The sequence below is a fragment of the Dendrobates tinctorius genome, unplaced genomic scaffold (genome assembly GCF_039654945.1).
Source record: "Dendrobates tinctorius isolate UK_male_01 unplaced genomic scaffold, ASM3965494v1 ptg000165l, whole genome shotgun sequence".
NCBI classification, from domain to species: Eukaryota; Metazoa; Chordata; class Amphibia; order Anura; family Dendrobatidae; genus Dendrobates; species Dendrobates tinctorius.
The window spans coordinates 4,588,697-4,607,620 of NW_027361832.1; the positions used below are offsets into that span (position 1 = coordinate 4,588,697).

At 46.3% G+C, this 18,924-nt stretch overlaps 1 protein-coding gene across 4 annotated transcripts in view; it reads left to right on the forward strand.

Moving 5' to 3' along the window:
• CPQ (carboxypeptidase Q) overlaps window positions 1-18,924 on the forward strand; it is a 636,368-nt gene that overhangs the window by 24,972 nt on the left and 592,472 nt on the right. For 2 of the 4 annotated variants that reach the window (XM_073550430.1, XM_073550431.1), the window contains exon 2: window positions 9,057-9,201. The exons of 1 other annotated variant lie outside the window; for it this stretch is intronic. In XM_073550430.1, coding sequence (XP_073406531.1) covers window positions 9,113-9,201 — 89 coding nt within the window. In that variant the 5' untranslated portion in view covers window positions 9,057-9,112. Of the gene's footprint in view, window positions 1-9,056; window positions 9,202-10,180; window positions 10,287-18,924 lie in introns of those variants that run through there. One more of the 4 variants, XM_073550432.1, reaches the window with a different exon arrangement.

The window sequence follows — 18,924 nt, forward strand, 5'->3', positions numbered from 1 at the left end:
GATCGTTGTCATGTTGGAACGTCCAAGTACGTCCCATGAGCAGCTTCCAGGCTGATGATTGCAAATTTGCCTCCAGTATTTGCAGATAATGTGCTGCATTCATCTTACCTTCAATTTTGACCAAGTTTCCTGTGCCATTGTAGCTCACACATCCCCAAAACATCAGCGATCCACCTCTATGCTTTACAGTAGGAATGGTGTTCCTTTCATCATAGGCCTTGTTGACCTCTTTCCAAATGTAAGGTTTATGCTGGGATCACACATGCGAGAAACACGGCCGAGTCTCGCATGTTAATACCCATCACTGCTGCCGGCACTCAGGAGCGGAGCGTTCAGCTGCATGTATTGCTATGTGGTCGCACGCTTCACTCCCGAGTACCGGCGGCAGTGCCGGGTATTAAAATGCGAGACTCGGCTGTGTTTCTCGCATGTGTGATCCCGGCCTTATGGCTGTGGCCAAAGAGTTCAATTTTAGTCTCATCACTCCAAATTACCTTGTTCCAGAAGTTTTGAGGCTTGTCTCTGTTTTGTTTTGTGTATTGTAGGTGAGATACTTTGTGGCATTTGCGCAGTAATGGCTTTCTTCTGGCGACTTGACCATGCAGCCCATTTTTGCCTCCTTATTGTGCATCTTTAAAGGGAATCTGTCACCTCAATTTGGCGGAATATTTAAATGCCTTGTGATAGGCGTCAGGTTCCTGCCTCTGCACAGGAGGAATCTCGAGCCTTGCCTTCCGCAGTCTCCCTGTCATGATCCCAGTGCAGGTTTTGACCTGCACGTCAGGGTTTAATGTATTGAGCTTAGTGCAGGCTTTGACCTGCACACCTGGGGGTTACCGTATATACTCGAGTATAAGCCGACCCCCCAATTTTGCCACAAAAAACTGGGAAAACGTATTGACTCGTGTATAAGCCGAGGGTGCACAGTGAGTGGCCTCAGTTATCTGCACAGTATGTGGCCCCAGTTATGATGCACAGTGAGTGGCCCCAGTTATGATGCACAGTATGTGGCCCCAGTTATGCTGCACAGTGAATGGCCCCAGTTATGATGCACAGTGAGTGGCCCCAGTTATGATGCACAGTGAGTGGCCCCAGTTATGATGCACAGTATGTGGCCCCAGTTATGATGCACAGTATGTGGCCCCAGTTATGATGCACAGTATGTGGCCCCAGTTATGATGCACAGTATGTGGCCCCAGTTATGATGCACAGTATGTGGCCCCAGTTATGATGCACAGTATGTGGCCCCAGTTATGATGCACAGTATGTGGCCCCAGTTATGATGCACAGTATGTGGCCCCAGTTATGATGCACAGTATGTGGCCCCAGTTATGATGCACAGTATGTGGCCCCAGTTGTGATGCACAGTATGTGGCCCCAGTTGTGATGCACAGTATGTGGCCCCAGTTGTGATGCACAGTATGTGGCCCCAGTTGTGATGCACAGTATGTGGCCCCAGTTGTGATGCACAGTATGTGGCCCCAGTTGTGATGCACAGTATGTGGCCCCAGTTATGATGCACAGTGAGTGGCCCCAGTTATGATGCACAGTGAGTGGCCCCAGTTATGATGCACAGTGAGTGGCCCCAGTTATGATGCACAGTATGTGGCCCCAGTTATGATGCACAGTATGTGGCCCCAGTTATGATGCACAGTATGTGGCCCCAGTTATGATGCACAGTATGTGGCCCCAGTTATGATGCACAGTATGTGGCCCCAGTTATGCTGCACAGTGAGTGGCCCCAGTTATGCTGCACAGTGAGTGGCCCCAGTTATGCAGCACAGTGAGTGGCCCCAGTTATGCAGCACAGTGAGTGGCCCCAGTTATGCTGCACAGTGAGTGGCCCCAGTTATGCTGCACAGTGAGTGGCCCCATCATGTTTCTGCTGCTGCTGCCTCCCTTACAAAAAAAAACCAAAAACTGTATAGTCACCTCAGTCGCTGCCCCCTGCTCATCAGCGTTGCGCTCTGCAGTGACTGTGCAGGCAGAGGGCACGATAGCGCTCTCTGACCTGAATGTCACTGCAGAGGATGCAAGACAGCAGAGCGCAGGGACAGGTAAATATGCCTCCCAACCCCCCGTTCATACTCACCGGGTCCTGGCGCTTGTCTCTGCAGCTCCTCTGCTTGTTCCATGTTGTCGGCGCTGCTCTCTTCCTGGTTCAGCGGTCACGTGGTACCCGCTCATTAAATATGCGCATATTTAATGAGCGGGTACCATTTGACAGCTGAAGCAGGAAGAGAGCAGCGCCGACAACATGGAACAAGCAGGGGAGCTGCAGAGAAGGGTGAGTATGATCTAACACCCCCGCTCCCCCTCCCCCGCCGATCCCCCGGTATATGACTCGTGTATAAGCCGAGAGGGGGACTTTCAGCCCAAAAAAATGGGCTGAAAATCTCGGCTTATACACGAGTATATACGGTAATTATTGTGGCCTCTCTTTGGTTCTGGCAGAGCTTTTTATTGCCCTGAGATACTCCAATCCTTGTCAGTTATACTTTCGCCCTTGGCATTGTGTGGTGACCCCTGAGTGTGTTTGTGCTGTGTTCTGGTTGCTTGATTCTCTGTGTACGACTCGGTCTGTTCTGTGGATATTGCTTTGGATTCTGCTTGGTACCTTCTATGTCTGTTTGGTTTTGACTTCTGCTTGGCCCTGACTAACCGTTCTGTCTCATCCCTGGTACTTTACTGATATCTCTGTGTATGACCTCCGTTTTGCCTGACTCTGAGTATTTCTGTATAGTGTCCTGCCATCTCTGAAAGCAGGACGCTAAGCCCCGCCCCCTTGCAGTCACAGGACCGTAGGTCTTGTGACTGCTTGCTAAACTTCAGCGTCCACAGGTCCTGTGTATCTGTACTTTCCGGCTGTACCTGACCCCGGGCCCCCCTCCAGTGCGGGTGAGTCCCTGCTCAGCGGAGGCTGCACGCCGGCGCTGACAGGATCCTGACATTATAACTGACCGGGAACTTTTTTTTTTTTCTCTCCTCACTTCTGCAGCATGGACTTATCTGAGCAGGTGAAATGCTTGACTCAGTCGCTGCAGAAGCTAAGTTTGGAACACCAAGCTCTAGCCCAGTCCCAACGGCAGGTTGCGGACTCGGTTCAGGGGGTGCTTTCCGCAGGCTTTCAGCAGGTGGGGAATAGAGATGTAATTTTAGTCCCACCCGAATCTCCGGTTAAGTTACCAGATACATTTGCTGGTGACAAAAATGAATTTAGAGCATTTAAAGAGGGCTGTAAGCTCTTTTTCTCTGAGACCCCGCTCCTCTGGGGATGAGAAACAGAGGGTGGGGGTAGTTATGTCCCTCCTCAGGGGGTCCCCACAAGCCTGGGCATTTTCTCTTTCCTCTTCTGCCCCAGAGAGAATGTCTGTTGATGCGTTTTTTAAGGCCTTAGGGCTTATTTACGATGATCCAGAGTGCGTTTGGCTGAGGACAAGGTGATGAGTGTGTCAGGGGGAGCACTCGGCCTAGTGGTTCTGTTCTGAATTTAGGCGTTGGGCAGCTGAGGTTTCTTGGAGTGATGCCGCCCTTCGGGGGCTGTTCCGTAGAGGCCTGTGTGAACGTCTGAAGGATGCCCTGGCACTCCATCCTCCACCTGACTCCCTGGAGGATGCCATGACCCAAGCGGTTTGCATGGATCGCAGACTGCGGGCAAGAGGTGTTATGCAACTTGAAACATCATTATTCTCCAGTGGAGTTGAGACCCGGACTCCTCCAGTGGCTATGGAGGTGAGCGCTGTCACCTGTGATGTGAAGGAAAGAAGATGCCCCCGGGAGAAGCAGTTGTGCTTCTATTGTGGGGAATCTGGACATTGGAAGAAGGACTGTCCGTCATCCTACAAGGTGGTGGGAAACGACTAGGTCTGGATAGTAGTCGAGGAGGCTACCCAGACCTTCAGGTACCTTTTTTCCTCACTTGCAAAAATTTTGCTTCGGGTGGAACTGGAACTTGGTGATGGTCCTGTTCAGACTACCGCCTTTGTTGACAGTGGCTCTGCTGTTAACCTGATTGATGCCCGGCTTATGACTCTTCATAAGATAGGGACAGTCAGGCTTCAAGATCCTGTTAAACTTGTGGCAATTAACTTGTCCTCTCTTACCCAGGACGGTATCTGTTTCAGGTCTGAACTTTTTTCGCTGAAAGTGGGTTCCACTCATGTGGAAAAATTAACTTGTCTTGTGTTAGATAACTTGCCAGCAGGACTGGTACTGGGGATGTCTTGGCTACAACGCCATAATCCTACCATTGATTGGGTGACGGGGCAGATCACTCAATGGGGATGTAAAGATAAGTGTTGTAACCTGGGGCCTTTTGTTAACTCTGTTAAAACCGTATCTGTGTCGTCTGTCGGTCTGGAAGGTATTCCGGAGTACCTGAAGGATTTCGAAGACGTGTTTTCCGAAAGTGAGGCTGAGGCGCTGCCACCACATAGACCCTACGATTGTGCCATTGAGTTAGTACCCAGGGCCAAGTTACCTAAGGCTCGTTTGTTCAATTTGTCCGGGCCTGAGCGCTGAGCCATGAAGGAGTACATAGCTGAGAGTCTCCGCAAAGGGCATATCAGGCCTTCTGTGTCACCCGTGGCAGCAGGATTCTTCTTTGTGAAGAAGAAAGATGGTGGTTTGCGGCCATGCCTCGACTTTCGGGAACTTAACAAGATAACGGTTAGGAACACTTATCCACTTCCCCTCATCCCAGACCTATGTAACCAGTTATCTGGGGCCCAATGGTTCTCCAGATTAGATCTCCGGGGGGCCTACAACCTGATAAGGGTTCGGGAAGGGGACGAGTGGAAAACTGCGTTCCTCACATCTGAGGGACTCTTTGAAAACCTGGTTATACCCTTTGGGTTAACTAATGCCCCCGCTATTTTCCAGAGCTTTATCAATGTTGTGTTTTCTGACCTGATAGGCCGTTTTGTTGTCATTTATTTGGATGACATTTTGGTGTATTCCCCGGACAGTCAGTCTCACTTACAACATCTACAGACAGTTCTACAGAGACTCAGGGAGAACCACCTGTTTAATAAATTGGAAAAACGAACATTTTTCCTACAGGAACTGTCTTTTTTGGGGCTGATTGTATCTTGTGAGGGGTTTCGTATGGACATTAAGAAGGTGCTGGCGATCGCAGACTGGGTTCAGCCTCATGATCTCAAAGGGCTCCAGCGCTTCTTTGGATTTGCAAACTATTACCGGAGATTCAATAAAGGTTTCTCTCAAGTGGTTAAACCACTCACAGATCTTACCCAGAAGGGGGCTGATGTAAAAAATTGGTCGGAACTCGCTAAGGAGTCCTTCTCAGCTCTTAAGAAATGTTTCATGTCCGCCCCGGTGTTGGTCCAGCCAGACTCGTCCAAACCATTTATTGTGGAGGTGGATGCTTCTGAAGTAGGGGTGGGGGCAGTGTTGTCCCAAGGTCCGGCCACCCTTACTAATCTCAAACCCTGTGCCTTCTTCTCCAAGAAGTTCTCATCCACTGAGAGAAATTATGATGTAGGCAATAGAGAACTTCTTGCGGTCAAGCTGGCATTCGAAGAATGGAGGCACTTTTTGGAAGGGGCGGCTCACCCTATCACTGTTATCACGGATCACAAAAATTTGGCATACCTTGAATCTGCTAAGAGGCTTACTCCTAGACAAGCCCGTTGGTCACTTTTTTTTCACGCTTTCAATCCTCCATTACTTTTTGACCAGGGTCCAAAAATGTTAAAGCGGATGCCCTGTCCAGAAGTTTTGACCCGGTGACTCCCCCCGAGCCGCCGTCCTCCATTCTTCCCCCAGGGGTGGTAGTGGCGGGGGTCTCATCAGAGTTGGAACAAAAAATTTTGGGGGCTCAGTTCCTAGCTCCGACAATAGGCCATGGACTCATCTCTCCATGGATTTTATTACTGGTCTTCCACCTTCCAGGGGCAATACCGTGATCTGGGTGGTGGTGGATAGGTTTTCAAAACAGGCCCATTTCATTCCCTTGGCAGCACTATCCTCAGCAGAAACATTGTTAAGGTTGTTCGTGCAGCATGTGGTCTGATTGCATGGGGTACCCCTGAATGTGGTGTCTGACAGATGTGTGCAGTTTGAGGCCAAATTTGGAGGGCATTCTGTATGAAATTGGGCATCTCACTCTCCTTCTCGTCGGCATATTACCCAGAGAGTAATGGTCAGACGGAAGGCACCAATCAATCCCTGGAACAAATTCTCAGGTGTCTGACCTCCACCAGTCAGGAGGATTGGTGTGATGCGTTACCGTTGGCGGAATTCGCTTTTAACAACCGGGTGAGTCAGTCCACCAACATGTCCCCATTCCTAATCAATTATGGGTTTAATCCTCATTTTGGGGAGTTTTCACGGGTGGATTCCGGTTGTCCAGAGGCAGAGGGGTCCGTCCAATGGTTAAAAAAAACCTCTGGGCTGAAGTCCAGCATAATATCTCTCGGGCCCAGGGGAGGTACAAATATTTTGCTGACAAAAAAGAGGGCCCTGGGACACATGTTTCAGGTGGGGGAGAAGGTTTGGCTTTCCACACGTAACATCAACTTGAAGGTACCGTCAGCTAAATTGGGCCAAAGTTATTTGGTCCGTACGAGATTGTGGAGATAGTCAACCCGGTGGCATATAGGTTGCGTCTCCCCGCCTCCTTAAAGATATCTAATGTGTTCCATAAATCTCTGTTGAAACCCGTGGGGTCTGTCAAGGAGGACTCCGAGTCTGTTGTTCCTCCAGTGTTGGTGGAGGGTCACTTGGAGTATGAGGTTGGACATATTGTAGACTCTCAGCGGGTGCGCCGCTCTTTGCAGTACCTGGTCCCCTGGAAGGGATATGGACCGGTGGATCGCTCATGGGTTCCTGCTCACTCTGTACATGCAGATCGCCTGGTTCGGGCTTTCCATGCCAAGTACCCGGGGAAGCCTGGGGGTCCAGAGGCCCCCCGTTGAGAGGGGGGTACTGTCATGATCCCAGTGCAGGTTTTGACCTGCACGTCAGGGGTTAATGTATTGAGCTTAGTGCAGGCTTTGACCTGCACACCTGGGGTTAATTATTGTGGCCTCTCTTTGGTTCAGGCAGAGCTTTTTATTGCTCTGAGATACTCCAATTCCTGTCAGTTATACTTTCGCTCTTGGCATTGTGTGGTGACCCCTGAGTGTGTTTGTGCTATGTTCTGGTTGCTTGATTCTCTGTGTACGACTCGGTCTGTTCTCTGGATATTGCTTTGGATTCTGCTTGGTACCTTCTATGTCTGTTTGGTTTTGACTTCTGCTTGGCCCTGACTAATCGTTCTGTCTCAACCCTGGTACTTTACTGATATCTCTGTGTATGACCTCCGTTTTGCCTGACTCTGAGTATTTCTGTATAGTGTCCTGCCATCTCTGAAAGCAGGACGCTAAGCCCCGCCCCCTTGCAGTCACATGACCGTAGGTCCTGTGACTGCTTGGTTAACTTCAGCGTCCACAGGTCCTGTGTATCTACTTTCCGGCAGTACCTGACCCCGGGCCCCCCTCCAGTGCAGGTGAGTCCCTGCTCAGCGGAGGCTGCACGCCGTCGCTGACAGGATCCTGACACTCCCATTCCTCTCCAGCCGCAGAGGAGCCTGCTTAGAAAAGACGTCGTTCCCAGCGTCTTACTCAGTCTACTACTGTTGGCTTGGTTACTGCTGCCAATCAGGGTTCAGCTATAGTAACCTGCAATAGCCAGCAGCGAGCAGCTCTTGAGACCAAGTCCTTCTTTCGGTCCACTGAGCATGCCTGTGGGAAGTCCTCTCATTGGAGGCCTGAGGTCACATGCTCAGGTCCTATTGCTGCTCCCATTGGGCCTCTAGGAAGCTCCCGGAAGGACGCTGCTATAAAAGAGTCACATGGCCGCACGGCCATGCGCTAGTATAGACTCTTATAGTGTTAAGTTGTGGTATGTGTGATGATGGATAAATGAAACTGGTGAATGACTTATTATGAAACCCCTACATTGGTACGCATGTGTTGTGTAGCCTAGCCTGTCCAGCGCCCAGGCTTAGGGTAGGTAGTTGGTGGAGTCAGCGCCGAGTGGTGGCACTGCATAGCGCCGCAGTGCTTCCAGCTCCTCTCACACGTTATGCCAGAGAGTGTCATCTGCATGAGACACCTCTGTACCGCATACGCTGCAGTGTCCGTCTCAGCGGCGCCGTGCGCAGTTACTGCGCTTTCCAGCGCTAAGCTTAAGCTGGCTAGTGGCATACGCAAGGGCGGCACTGTACGCAAGCAGTGCAGTAACATAACTGTCGGCTGCATCCTGTGACTGCTAACAGGGCACAGCGTTTCTCTAGGGGTAATCCCTGGCGCCGCAGTAGCGGTTCCCTAAGCCGTAGTCTGTGAGGCAACAGGCTTCGGCGTCTTTCTGTGGCTCTGTGCTGTAACAGAGTTTGCTCCTCCGCACACCGGGTCAGCGGTTACCCCGCCGATGTTCAGTTAGTGTCCGCCATTACCACGCAGCAGTTTACCATCTCTGCACTGTGGACTCCGGTTGTGATCACACTTTATTATATTTTATATTTAGTTACTATGTCCCGGAACACAGCGAATTACTTCCGGGACATAGTTCACCGGCGCATGCGCAGTAATGCTTTTCGGCTTTACCCGTAGTTGGGCAAAGCATACTGCGCATGCACGAGGCAAGATTACATTGCGCATGCGCCGACTATGGAGGACAACTACTCAAATTCCTGAAAATATTGCGGACGGTGGACAAGGATGGGGTGGTGGAAAGGAGGCGAAACACCGCCCATCGGACCGGACACAAGGCATTTAAATAGCCCGCCAAATTGAGGTGACAGATTCCCTTTAAATAGCCACACCACTAGTTTTCAGAGAGTCCAGTATTTCAGCTGATGTTATTCGTAGGTTTTTCTTTGCATCCCAAATAATCTTTGTTGCTCTACCTGACTGTGGTTTTGTTGTTGGAGAGCCCCTGATTTTCCATTTGTTAATCACAGTGTGAATGAGGCTGACTGGCATTATCAATTCATTGGATATCTTTTTGTATCACTTTCCTGTTTAATACAGTTCAACCATCTTTTCCCATAGATCCGTTGACAATTCTTTTGCTTTCCCCATGACTCACAATCCAGAAACGTCAGTGGATGGATGAAGGATGCAAGAGTCTGTCTGGATCCCAGAAACTCACTCCACTTTTATGCACACACATTGATTACAAGCAAACAGGTCACAGGTGAGAATGTTCCCTTTAGTAGCCAGTCAAACAACCCATTAGTGTCACCTTCTGTGCATGTTATCAGGCCAAAATCACCAGGGTTTGTGAACTTTTGATCAGGGTCATTTGGATGTTTTGGGTTGTCATTATGATCTAAAAAGAGAAAACACAGTAGTTGACAATAAATGGCTTCACCCGACCACTAACCATGAGTGGAGAAAAAGTTTTGGTGTTATTATTCATATTCTCTGAAAAAAAAGCCAAGAAAGCAAAAATTCTGCTGGGTATGTAAACTTTTGAGCACAACTTTATACAAATCATCATTATGTAGTCTGTCTGGCTCTTTTTCTGTTTGTGATGCTATTCTGTTACTCAGTAATGACAAGTACTGTATATTTGGCTTTATTTTGTAATTGTTGCTATTTTGCTGTTGGCTTTACCCATAGTGATAAGTACCAGGATGGCAGTGAACATTATGGGTCTATAAGAAGGAAGCAATTTTCTGTCCTGTAGCGCACTGCTTATAGTAAATGAAGGTGGGGTTTGAAATAACGCAATTTCAGAGCTTCAATGTCACTTTTATTACATTATATGGGAACTAATGGAGACTAATAACATTCACACTAAGAAAAGCTTCAAGTGTGTGGACATAATACTGTGATCCCCTGATCCTCCAGAAATGCAAGCTTCTCCCTGCGGTGTCACAGCACTAACTGTGCGCTAATGTCATCCTCCATATCCGGGGAAATCTAAACGCTAAATGGAACATTTTAGAGTCCAACGTTATTAGCGGTGTTCGTCTGATTTAAATGAATAATGTTCCGGATATTTGAGGTAATGTCCTTTCACTTATCAGAAAAAGCTTCTAAATTTCCATATTAAAGATAATTTACTTTGATATGAAATAATAAAAAAAAAATCACCATTAAATATAAGCCACTGCATAGAAATGTAGCTTAAAAGGGGAATTTACATTTTAGGTTTATATATTCACAAGGTGTGAAGGATCTCACAGGGGAAGGAGGTGTCGACTTCGCTCACCTCGATGGAGGGAAGAGAAGGATTTGAAGGGATCGGATCTCTGGCACCACCACTTGCTCCAGGTCAGTCAGGGAACTGCACCGAGGGCAAATAGTCGCCGGAAAGGCTTCCATTATAGGTACGAGTTAGCGAGGCGCTCCCAATGAGGGGGGAGTAACTAGCTGTGGTTAGTTATAACAAATTATAATTATCCTCCATCCCATAGTCCCGTGCCCATATACCCATCATACATATCCACCATCCCATAGGCTCGTGCCCATATACCCATCATACATATCCTCCATCCCATCTCCATCTCCATCATACATATCCTCCATCCCATAGTCCCATGCCCATATACCCATCATACATATTCACCATCCCATAGTCGAGTGCCCATATACCCATCACACATCCTCCATCCCATAGTCCCATACCCATATACGCATCATACATATCCGCCATCCCATAGTCCCGTGCCCATATACCCGTCATGCATATCCTCCATCCCATAGTCGAGTGCCCATATACCCATCACACATCCTCCATCCCATAGTCCCATGCCCATATACCCATCATACATATCCGCCATCCCATAGTCCCGTGCCCATATAGCCATCATGCATATCCTCCATCCCATAGTCGAGTGCCCATATACCCATCACACATCCTCCATCCCATAGTCCCATGCCCATATACCCATCATACATATCCGCCATCCCATAGTCCCGTGCCCATATAGCCATCATGCATATCCTCCATCCCATAGTCCAGTGCCCATATACCCATCACAGATCCTCCATCCCATAGTCCCGTGCCCATATACCCGTCATACATATCCTGCATCCCATAGTCCAGTGCCCATATACCCATCACACATCCTCCTTCCCATAGTCAACCATTATGACATCATAATGAGTGGCGGGCTTGATGACATCAGCATCGCCATGGTAACCATTGTGACATCATAATGAGGGGCGGGGCTTGATACACACACACTGTTTCCCCATTATGTAGATGGGGCATTATGACATAATGAGGGGCGGGGCTTGATGCGCGCACACACTTTTTCCCCAGTATGTAGTTAGGGGCAAAATTGTTTGGTGAATTGGACCGCGCGGGGTTAAAATTTCGCCTCACAACATAGCTTAGGACGCTCTCGGGGTCCAAACGTGTGACTGTGCCAAATTTTGTGGCTGTAGCTGCAACGGTGCGGATGCCTATCCCGGATATATACATACATACATACATACATACATACATACATACATACATACATACATACACACTTTGAGCTTTATATATTAGATATAAACTTCCCAGCCATCACTTACAGAGTACCTCACTAAAACAATAGGGTATTCCTGCCACCAGTTCCTTCTTCGACATTAGCCTCGCCAGACAACAGGCTTATATCGGGTCAGAAACCATCCCGGGTAGCGTACAGTTGACCAACTGATCGTGCGGACGTGGGGATTTGTGAATCGAGATAAAAGAGCAGCCCAAGATTAATTTTATATTTAATCACCGAAAAGGCACACTAGAAATATACAGGTATATATTTACAAGAACAATATACAGGTATACTGTCACAAGTGTAGTACAAGTATAGGGTATAGATGGGTTACAATTACCGTGTTTTGTAGCATGTGACCACAGGGAGGCGCTGATGGATCACAGGTCCAAATCTTAGTTACAGGCTTTCCTGGCTGCGTCAGCTAACGTATCTTCCAGCCATTAGAAAAAACTCAGTCCAAAATGAGGGTCAGCCTTATATCTCCCAGGCTGTTCCCTCCCACACTCTGCTGCCACCCCTGGGCTGGGCTGGGCTGCCTCCCTCCTCTCATGTCAGAATATGATTTTCTGCCCAGAATCATGGATGGCCCATAACTTTCCGCCTGACGCTCTGAGTGGTTCGGTGGCGCCGCCAATGGTTTCTGCTGCATTTTATCTGCTCATAGTGACTAAATATGCCTACTGTATGTAATTCCTGTTAGCTATGCTTTATAAATCCGTAATGCAGGGTTCTGGAGGTGGCTAAATATGGGCATGTGGGAAAAGGAATGCCGATTCCAATTATGTGCTCGGCTAGTCTCAGAGATATTGCATTCTGTTAAAATAGGTCATTTTCCAAATTCAATACCTCAGAGCCTGCTGTGACTTTTTGTATGCGCTGTCTCCATGTGCTTGAATCAGTTTGCCTGTAGCTGCAGGAGCTCACATCTTAGTGCTAATTATTGGGGACCAAGCTTCAAAGAGTTTCTTCCTAGTCCTTTAAACTAAAGCAAAACATTGCATTGCCTTTTATGGCCTTGGGGAATGCCAAGGTGGGGGCACATTCCAGGAGGGACTTCTCCGTTGTTCCTCACACAAGGTATGCCTTAAAAGCTTGCTATTTACTTGCCCCATTTAGGTATATTTCCCTATCTGGTGATTGGGGTCTACTGTGTCCCCTGCCAATTTCCAGCCACTACTTTCTTCATACACTTCACTAGACAAGTGTCCGTGTTGCTCTCTTGTTATCTCTGTCAGAGTCTGTTAGATCAAAATACCTACCTCATTCAGATTTGGCACCAGCCCCTCACTAGCAGATCGCAGCAAAAATTTCAGCCTTCACCTTTTAACCCTTATACAGGGATCTGGACTTAGGAATGGATCCCCTCGGTTGCTTCCACAGAGTGGCTCCTGGCTAGAGGAGCAAGTCTTAGGCAAGAGAAGTCTAGCTAACAAGGTCCGCAACTGGAGTGAAAACACAGAAACAAAAACCAAATTCAGAAGTATAGTCTGGATCAGTTGTCAGGTAATCAGACAGAACAAAGTTAAACAGACCTAAGGATAGGAGGATTTGCAGAATTAGACTTAGGGCTTGTTCACACAACCGTAAAAATCAGATGCGTGCTAGCTGTGGTTTTGAGGGATAGCACTTTTGTATCCATGATATTTTATTGAGCTGTGCAGTTGTCCAATTTTTTTCCTCGGACTGAGTGGTCGAAGGAAAAAAAATGCAGCATGCACAATTTGCCTCCGAGAATCGGATGGAACTTTCCCATTCAAGTCTCCATCTCTGAGAAAAACAGATCCTAAACTCTGAGTCTGATAATGGAGTATGTCTGCATAATTGGACCTCGTTCACACTACTGTTTTTTTTATTCGTATTTCATCTCTTTTATACTGATTGAGGTGTGGTGCTATGTACACCAAAAGAGCTGTTCATGTTGGTATTTTGATGGGCAGCATGGTGGCTCACTAGCTAGCAATGTATGGTGGCTCAGTGGTTATCACTGGTGCTTTGCAGCACTGGGATCCTGGGTTTGAATCCTGCCAATCACAACATCTGCAAGGCATTGATATGTTCTTCCTGTGTTTGCATGGGTTTCCTTCAGGTTCTCTGGTTTCCTCCCACACTACAAAGGCATACTGATATGGAATGTAGATTGTGAGCCCCAATGAGGATGTCTGTAAAGCGCTGCAGAATATGATGGCGCTATATAAGCAATGCATAATAAATAATAAATCTATTTCCTAGATACAGTGCCTTGCGAAAGTATTCGGCTCCCTGGAACTTTTCAACCTTTTCCTACATATCATGCTTCAAACATAAAGACACCAAATGTAAATTTTTGGTGAAGAATCAACAACAAGTGGAACACAATTGTGAAGTTGAACGAAGTTTATTGGTTATTTTAACTTTTTGTGGAAAGTCAAAAACTGAAAAGTGGAGAGTGCAATATTATTCGGCCCCTTTAACTTAATACTTTGTTGCGCCACCTTTTGCTGCAATTAGAGCTGCAAGTCTCTTGGGGTTTGTCTCTCTCAGTGTTGTACATTGAGAGACTGAAATTCTTGCTCATTCTTCCTTGGCAAACAGCTCTAGCACAGTGAGGTTGGATGGAGATCGTTTATGAACAGCAGTTTTCAGCTTTTTCCACAGATTCTCAATTGGATTCAGGTCTGGACTTTGACTTGGCCATTCTAACACCTAGATACGTTTATTTGTGAACCATTCCATTGTAGATTTTGCTTTATGTTTGGGATCATTGTCTTGTTGGAAGACAAATCTCCATCCCAGTCTCAGGTCTTTTGCAGACTCCAACAGGTTTTCTTCAAGAATGGTCCTGTATTTGGCTCCATCCATCTTCCCATCAATTGTATCCATCTTCCCTGTCCCTGCTGAAGAAAAGCAGGCCCAAACCATGATGCTGCCACCACCATGTTTGACAGTGGGGATGGTGTGTTCAGGGTGATGAGCTGTGTTGCCTTTACGCCAAACATATCATTTGGCATTGTTGCCAAAAAGTTTGATTTTGGTTTCATCTGACCAGAGCACATTCTTCCACATGTTTGGTGTGTCTCCCAGGTGGCTTGTTGCAAACTTTAAACAACACTTTTTATGGATATCTTTGAGAAATGGCTTTCTTCTTGCCACTATTCAATAAAGGCCAGATTTGTGCAGTGTACGACTAATTGTTGTCCTATGGACAGACTGTCCCACCTCAGCTGTAGATCTTTGCAGTTCATCCAGAGTGATCATAGGCATCTTGGCTGCATCTCTGATCAGTCTTCTCCTTGTTTGAGATGAAAGTTTAGAGGGACAGCCGGGTCTTGGTAGATTTGCAGTTGTATGATACTCCTTCCATTTCAATATGATCGCTTGCACAGTGCTCCTTGGGATGTTTAACGTTTTGGAAATCATTTTGTATCCAAATCCGGCTTTAAACTTCTCCACAACAGTATGACGGACCTGCCTGTTGTGTTCCATGGTCTTCATGATGCTCTCTGTTCTTCAAACAGAAACCTGAGACTATCAAAGAGCAGGTGCATTTATACGGAGACTTGATTACACACAGGTGGATTATATTTGTCATCATTAGTTATTTAGGACAACATTGGCTCATTCAGAGATCCACAATGAACTTCTGGAGTGAGTTTGCTGCACTGAAAGTAAAGGGGCTGAATAATATTGCGCGCCCCACTTTTCATTTTTTGAATTTCCACAAAAATTTAAAATAACCAATCAATTTTGTTCAACTTCACAATTGTGTCCCACTTGTTGTTGATTCTTGACCAAAAATTTACATTTGGTATCTTTATGTTTGAAGCATGATATGTGGGAAAAGGTTGAAAAGTTCCAGGGAGCCGAATACTTTCGCAAGGCACTATAGAATATATCCATTAAAGTGTATGGTCAGTGATGGATCCGTATTCTGGACGCATCAAATATTCTTGTGTAAAAGAAGGTTAAAGGGAAATAGTCAGTAGGAGTAACCATCCGAAGCTGTTTATATGGGAACGTAGGTCACAGGAAGCTGAATAAAATGACACCTTGATATCTATGATCCGATATCTTATTCCAGAGAAATCTACATTTCTCTTATATGTAAATGAGCTCTTCCAGGCTATGGGCAGGATGGTGCCTGGAAGATAACTCCACTTCCAGAGCTTATTTTAAGAAAAAGGGGGAGTTACCAATTCTTTCACATATATTTTTTCCAGCCTATATGAGGTCATGTACATAAAGTGACCAGGCATCTGATATGAGGCATACAGAAATGACTTATCAGCCGTGTATAACCTGTATGCCCATATTAATGATTTAGATGAGTCAAATGAGGTGACAGATTCACTTTAAGTCTCATGCAGGCATACATCTTTCATGGACATGTTCTATACGTGTCTTTCACGGCCCCGATTCATCAAGGCATTTTGCATTCCAGCCTTAAAGAGTTCCAGTCACTAGGTTAAAAGTGGCCCGATTTTAGTCTCATTTTATGCTCAGTGCTCCCCTGAGAATTCGTTTATTTTTTTAAAAAAAGAACCTGTCAGTAGGATTGTGCACAGTAACCTACAGACTTTGTCAGGTCAGCGCCGTTATACTGATTACAGTGATACCTGGGATGATGAGATCCATCTTGTTGCTGTTGTTTAATCTCTATTTTCAGTTTTGAGTTAATGATATGCTCGTGCTCCGGGGCGGCCTGTGGGGGGGTCTTCATGTGATGCTCTAATTAGGTATTCATAATACAGACTGCTGACAGGTCACTGATCCTTCACTGACCTGCCCCCTAGTTTACATAATGAATATCTGTATATAGTGAAAAACACAAAAAAAAACCTCTTGTGCAGGCTGTGGCAGTGGCTCCTGCGCTGCAGCATAATCGCATGTTTACTGTGTTAATAATAAATGTGATTGAGGTTATCCTGATTGTAAAAAAAAATAAAAAAATCCATTTGAAAATGGCGCCGGCCATGCCTGCGAAGTAGCGGATATCGGTGTCTAGAGAGGTGATCCGATAGCTGCTATCACGCATGCTAGAGGAAAAAAAATTCCCTCCTCCAAGATGGTGCCGATATACACCAATAGTTGCTACTGCGGGTGCCATTTTCAAATGGATTTTTTTTTTTACACTCAGGATAACTTCAAACACATATATTATTAATACAGTACACATGTGATTATTCTGCAGCGCAGGTGCCACAGCTGGCGCCTGCCTGCAGAAGTTTTTTATTTTTTTTTAGTATGTACATATATATTCATTATGTAAACTAGGGGGCAGGTCACTGAGGGATCAGTGACCTGTCTGTAGTCTGCACCCCTTCTGAGGAAAAAAGACATTGAAACGTGCGTCGAGGGGTTACACTGGAATCTTCTGGACTCTGGGTATTGTTTGCACTCTGCACTTTACCTATTAGAATATTACTGCTCTTTACTTCATACATTTATCTGTTGCAATTAGAGATTACTTTGCAGGAGGTCACAAAATTTGTACAGTCTCAGACGTAATATACTCTTTGCACAATTTTTCGGATGCAGCCTAACCATTTGTCCAGTGTCTGCTTGATTCCATTTCCTGTATGGTCTGTTTACATCTCTAATCGTTATTTTAATCTTTTTATTATATGTTCTAATAAAAATTACTTACTCATTGTACAATCTATGCTTGGAGGACTTTTTCTTTTCTATATAGGTTTTTTTTTCCTAAAACAATATAATAAGACTAGTACCGCCACCTCAGTAAGGCCAGGAGCAGACGGTTGAATTGCAAGTTGGGCCAGTTGTGACCGTAAATTGTGGAAGTGACTGGCTCAGAGCTGCGCGGCATCGGGTGGACGGCTGCCGGAGCTGTATTTCGTTGCATGCATAATTTGGGTACATGAACCAGATCAAAGTCGTGCATGCTATAATGTTTTTCCACACTGACCATCGGTTTTCTTGGAAAATCAGCCAAAAAACTGTCTACTACGGGAATGTGTGGACTGTGTGTTGTCTGAACAAGCCCTAAAATTTCTATCTAGTGCAGTATTATTTTTGCTTCTAATCCCAGTAGGGATTTAAAGCAATGAAAACTGCACTGCCGGCCCCTCCTGTGACATACATGTGTTTTTGTCGACATCTCTAAGCCTCTTAAACCTCCATAGTATCAGATAGAAAATGCAATCTCAACGACGACATTCTTGTAGCGGTAAAGTGATATTAGCAGAATGTGCACCGTTAAATGGTCAATATCCCATTATATAAGACCCTGGGTTGTAATCACTTTCCAGTTTTATAAACTGCAATCCCGTGTCCTCACGGTTTAGGAATTCCCATAAATGTGGTCCATGTATCTGCGCTCCAATTTCACGCTTTACGCGTCCATTTTTCTCATTCCTTCTCCGTGCAATCATGGAAATAAATATCTGACGCTTTGTAACGCCTTGTCCCTGCTTATGAACACAGCCGTAAGTGATCTGCAAAGGTTTACATGCTGTTCTAGCTGCTGCACAATTCTTATTCTGACACAGTATGGCCGCCACTGTTCTCTATGTCTATGCACATGCTGTCTTTTAGAAACCGACACACCCGCTGAGTGTTACAAGAAGAAGACGCCCCAAAAAACGATTGGAACTTCTTATTCTACTGTATTTTAGATAGTGTTTGTTAGTTGTTATTTTTTGGGGGCGGCAGGACATTTTACTAAAAACAATTCAGAGGTTTTCGAGGCCGGCCTGAAGAATGGGCAGGTTATGGTTTTTTGAAGCACGTTAAGCTCAAAAATACCAAACATATGCACAGCAGGTCATTTATGGTGCATTCCTTTTATTATTTCTGAGGCACATTTTCATGCGGTTTCCTGTGTTGGAGAAGTCTACGAAAAAGAAGTTGTGTGCACATGGCCCTAAAGGATGTTCTCAGAATGGAGTTCTTCAGCTGATCGTCCAGAAATAGGTTGAAATAATAAAAGTAGTTGTTCCTCTCTGGCGCTGTTTCTCCACCGTACTTGCTTACCTCGGCTGAGTATTCATGCAGATTCCAGAAAGATGCTGGTATCGGGCAGTGGCCTATCGTAGAGAGCTACAGGATTGGGCATGGAAATTCAACAAGCTGTTAGGCGTCGGGTTCCTGCCTCTGCACAGCAGGAATCCCAAGCCTTGCCTTCTGCGGTCTCCCATTCCTCTCCGGCCGCAGAGGAGCCTGCTCAGCAAAGACATCGGTCTCGGCGTCTTGCTCAGTCTACTACTGTTGGCTTGGTTTCCGCTGCTAATCAGGGTTCAGCTATAGTAACCTGCAATAGCCAGCAGTGCGCAGCTCCTGGGACGAAGTCCTTCTTTCGGTCCACTGAGCATGCCCGTGGGAAGTCCTCTCATTGGAGGTCTGAGGTCACATGCTCACGTCCTATTGCTGCTCCCATTGGACCACTTTGAAGGTCCCGGAAGGACGCTGCTATAAAAGAGTCGCATGGC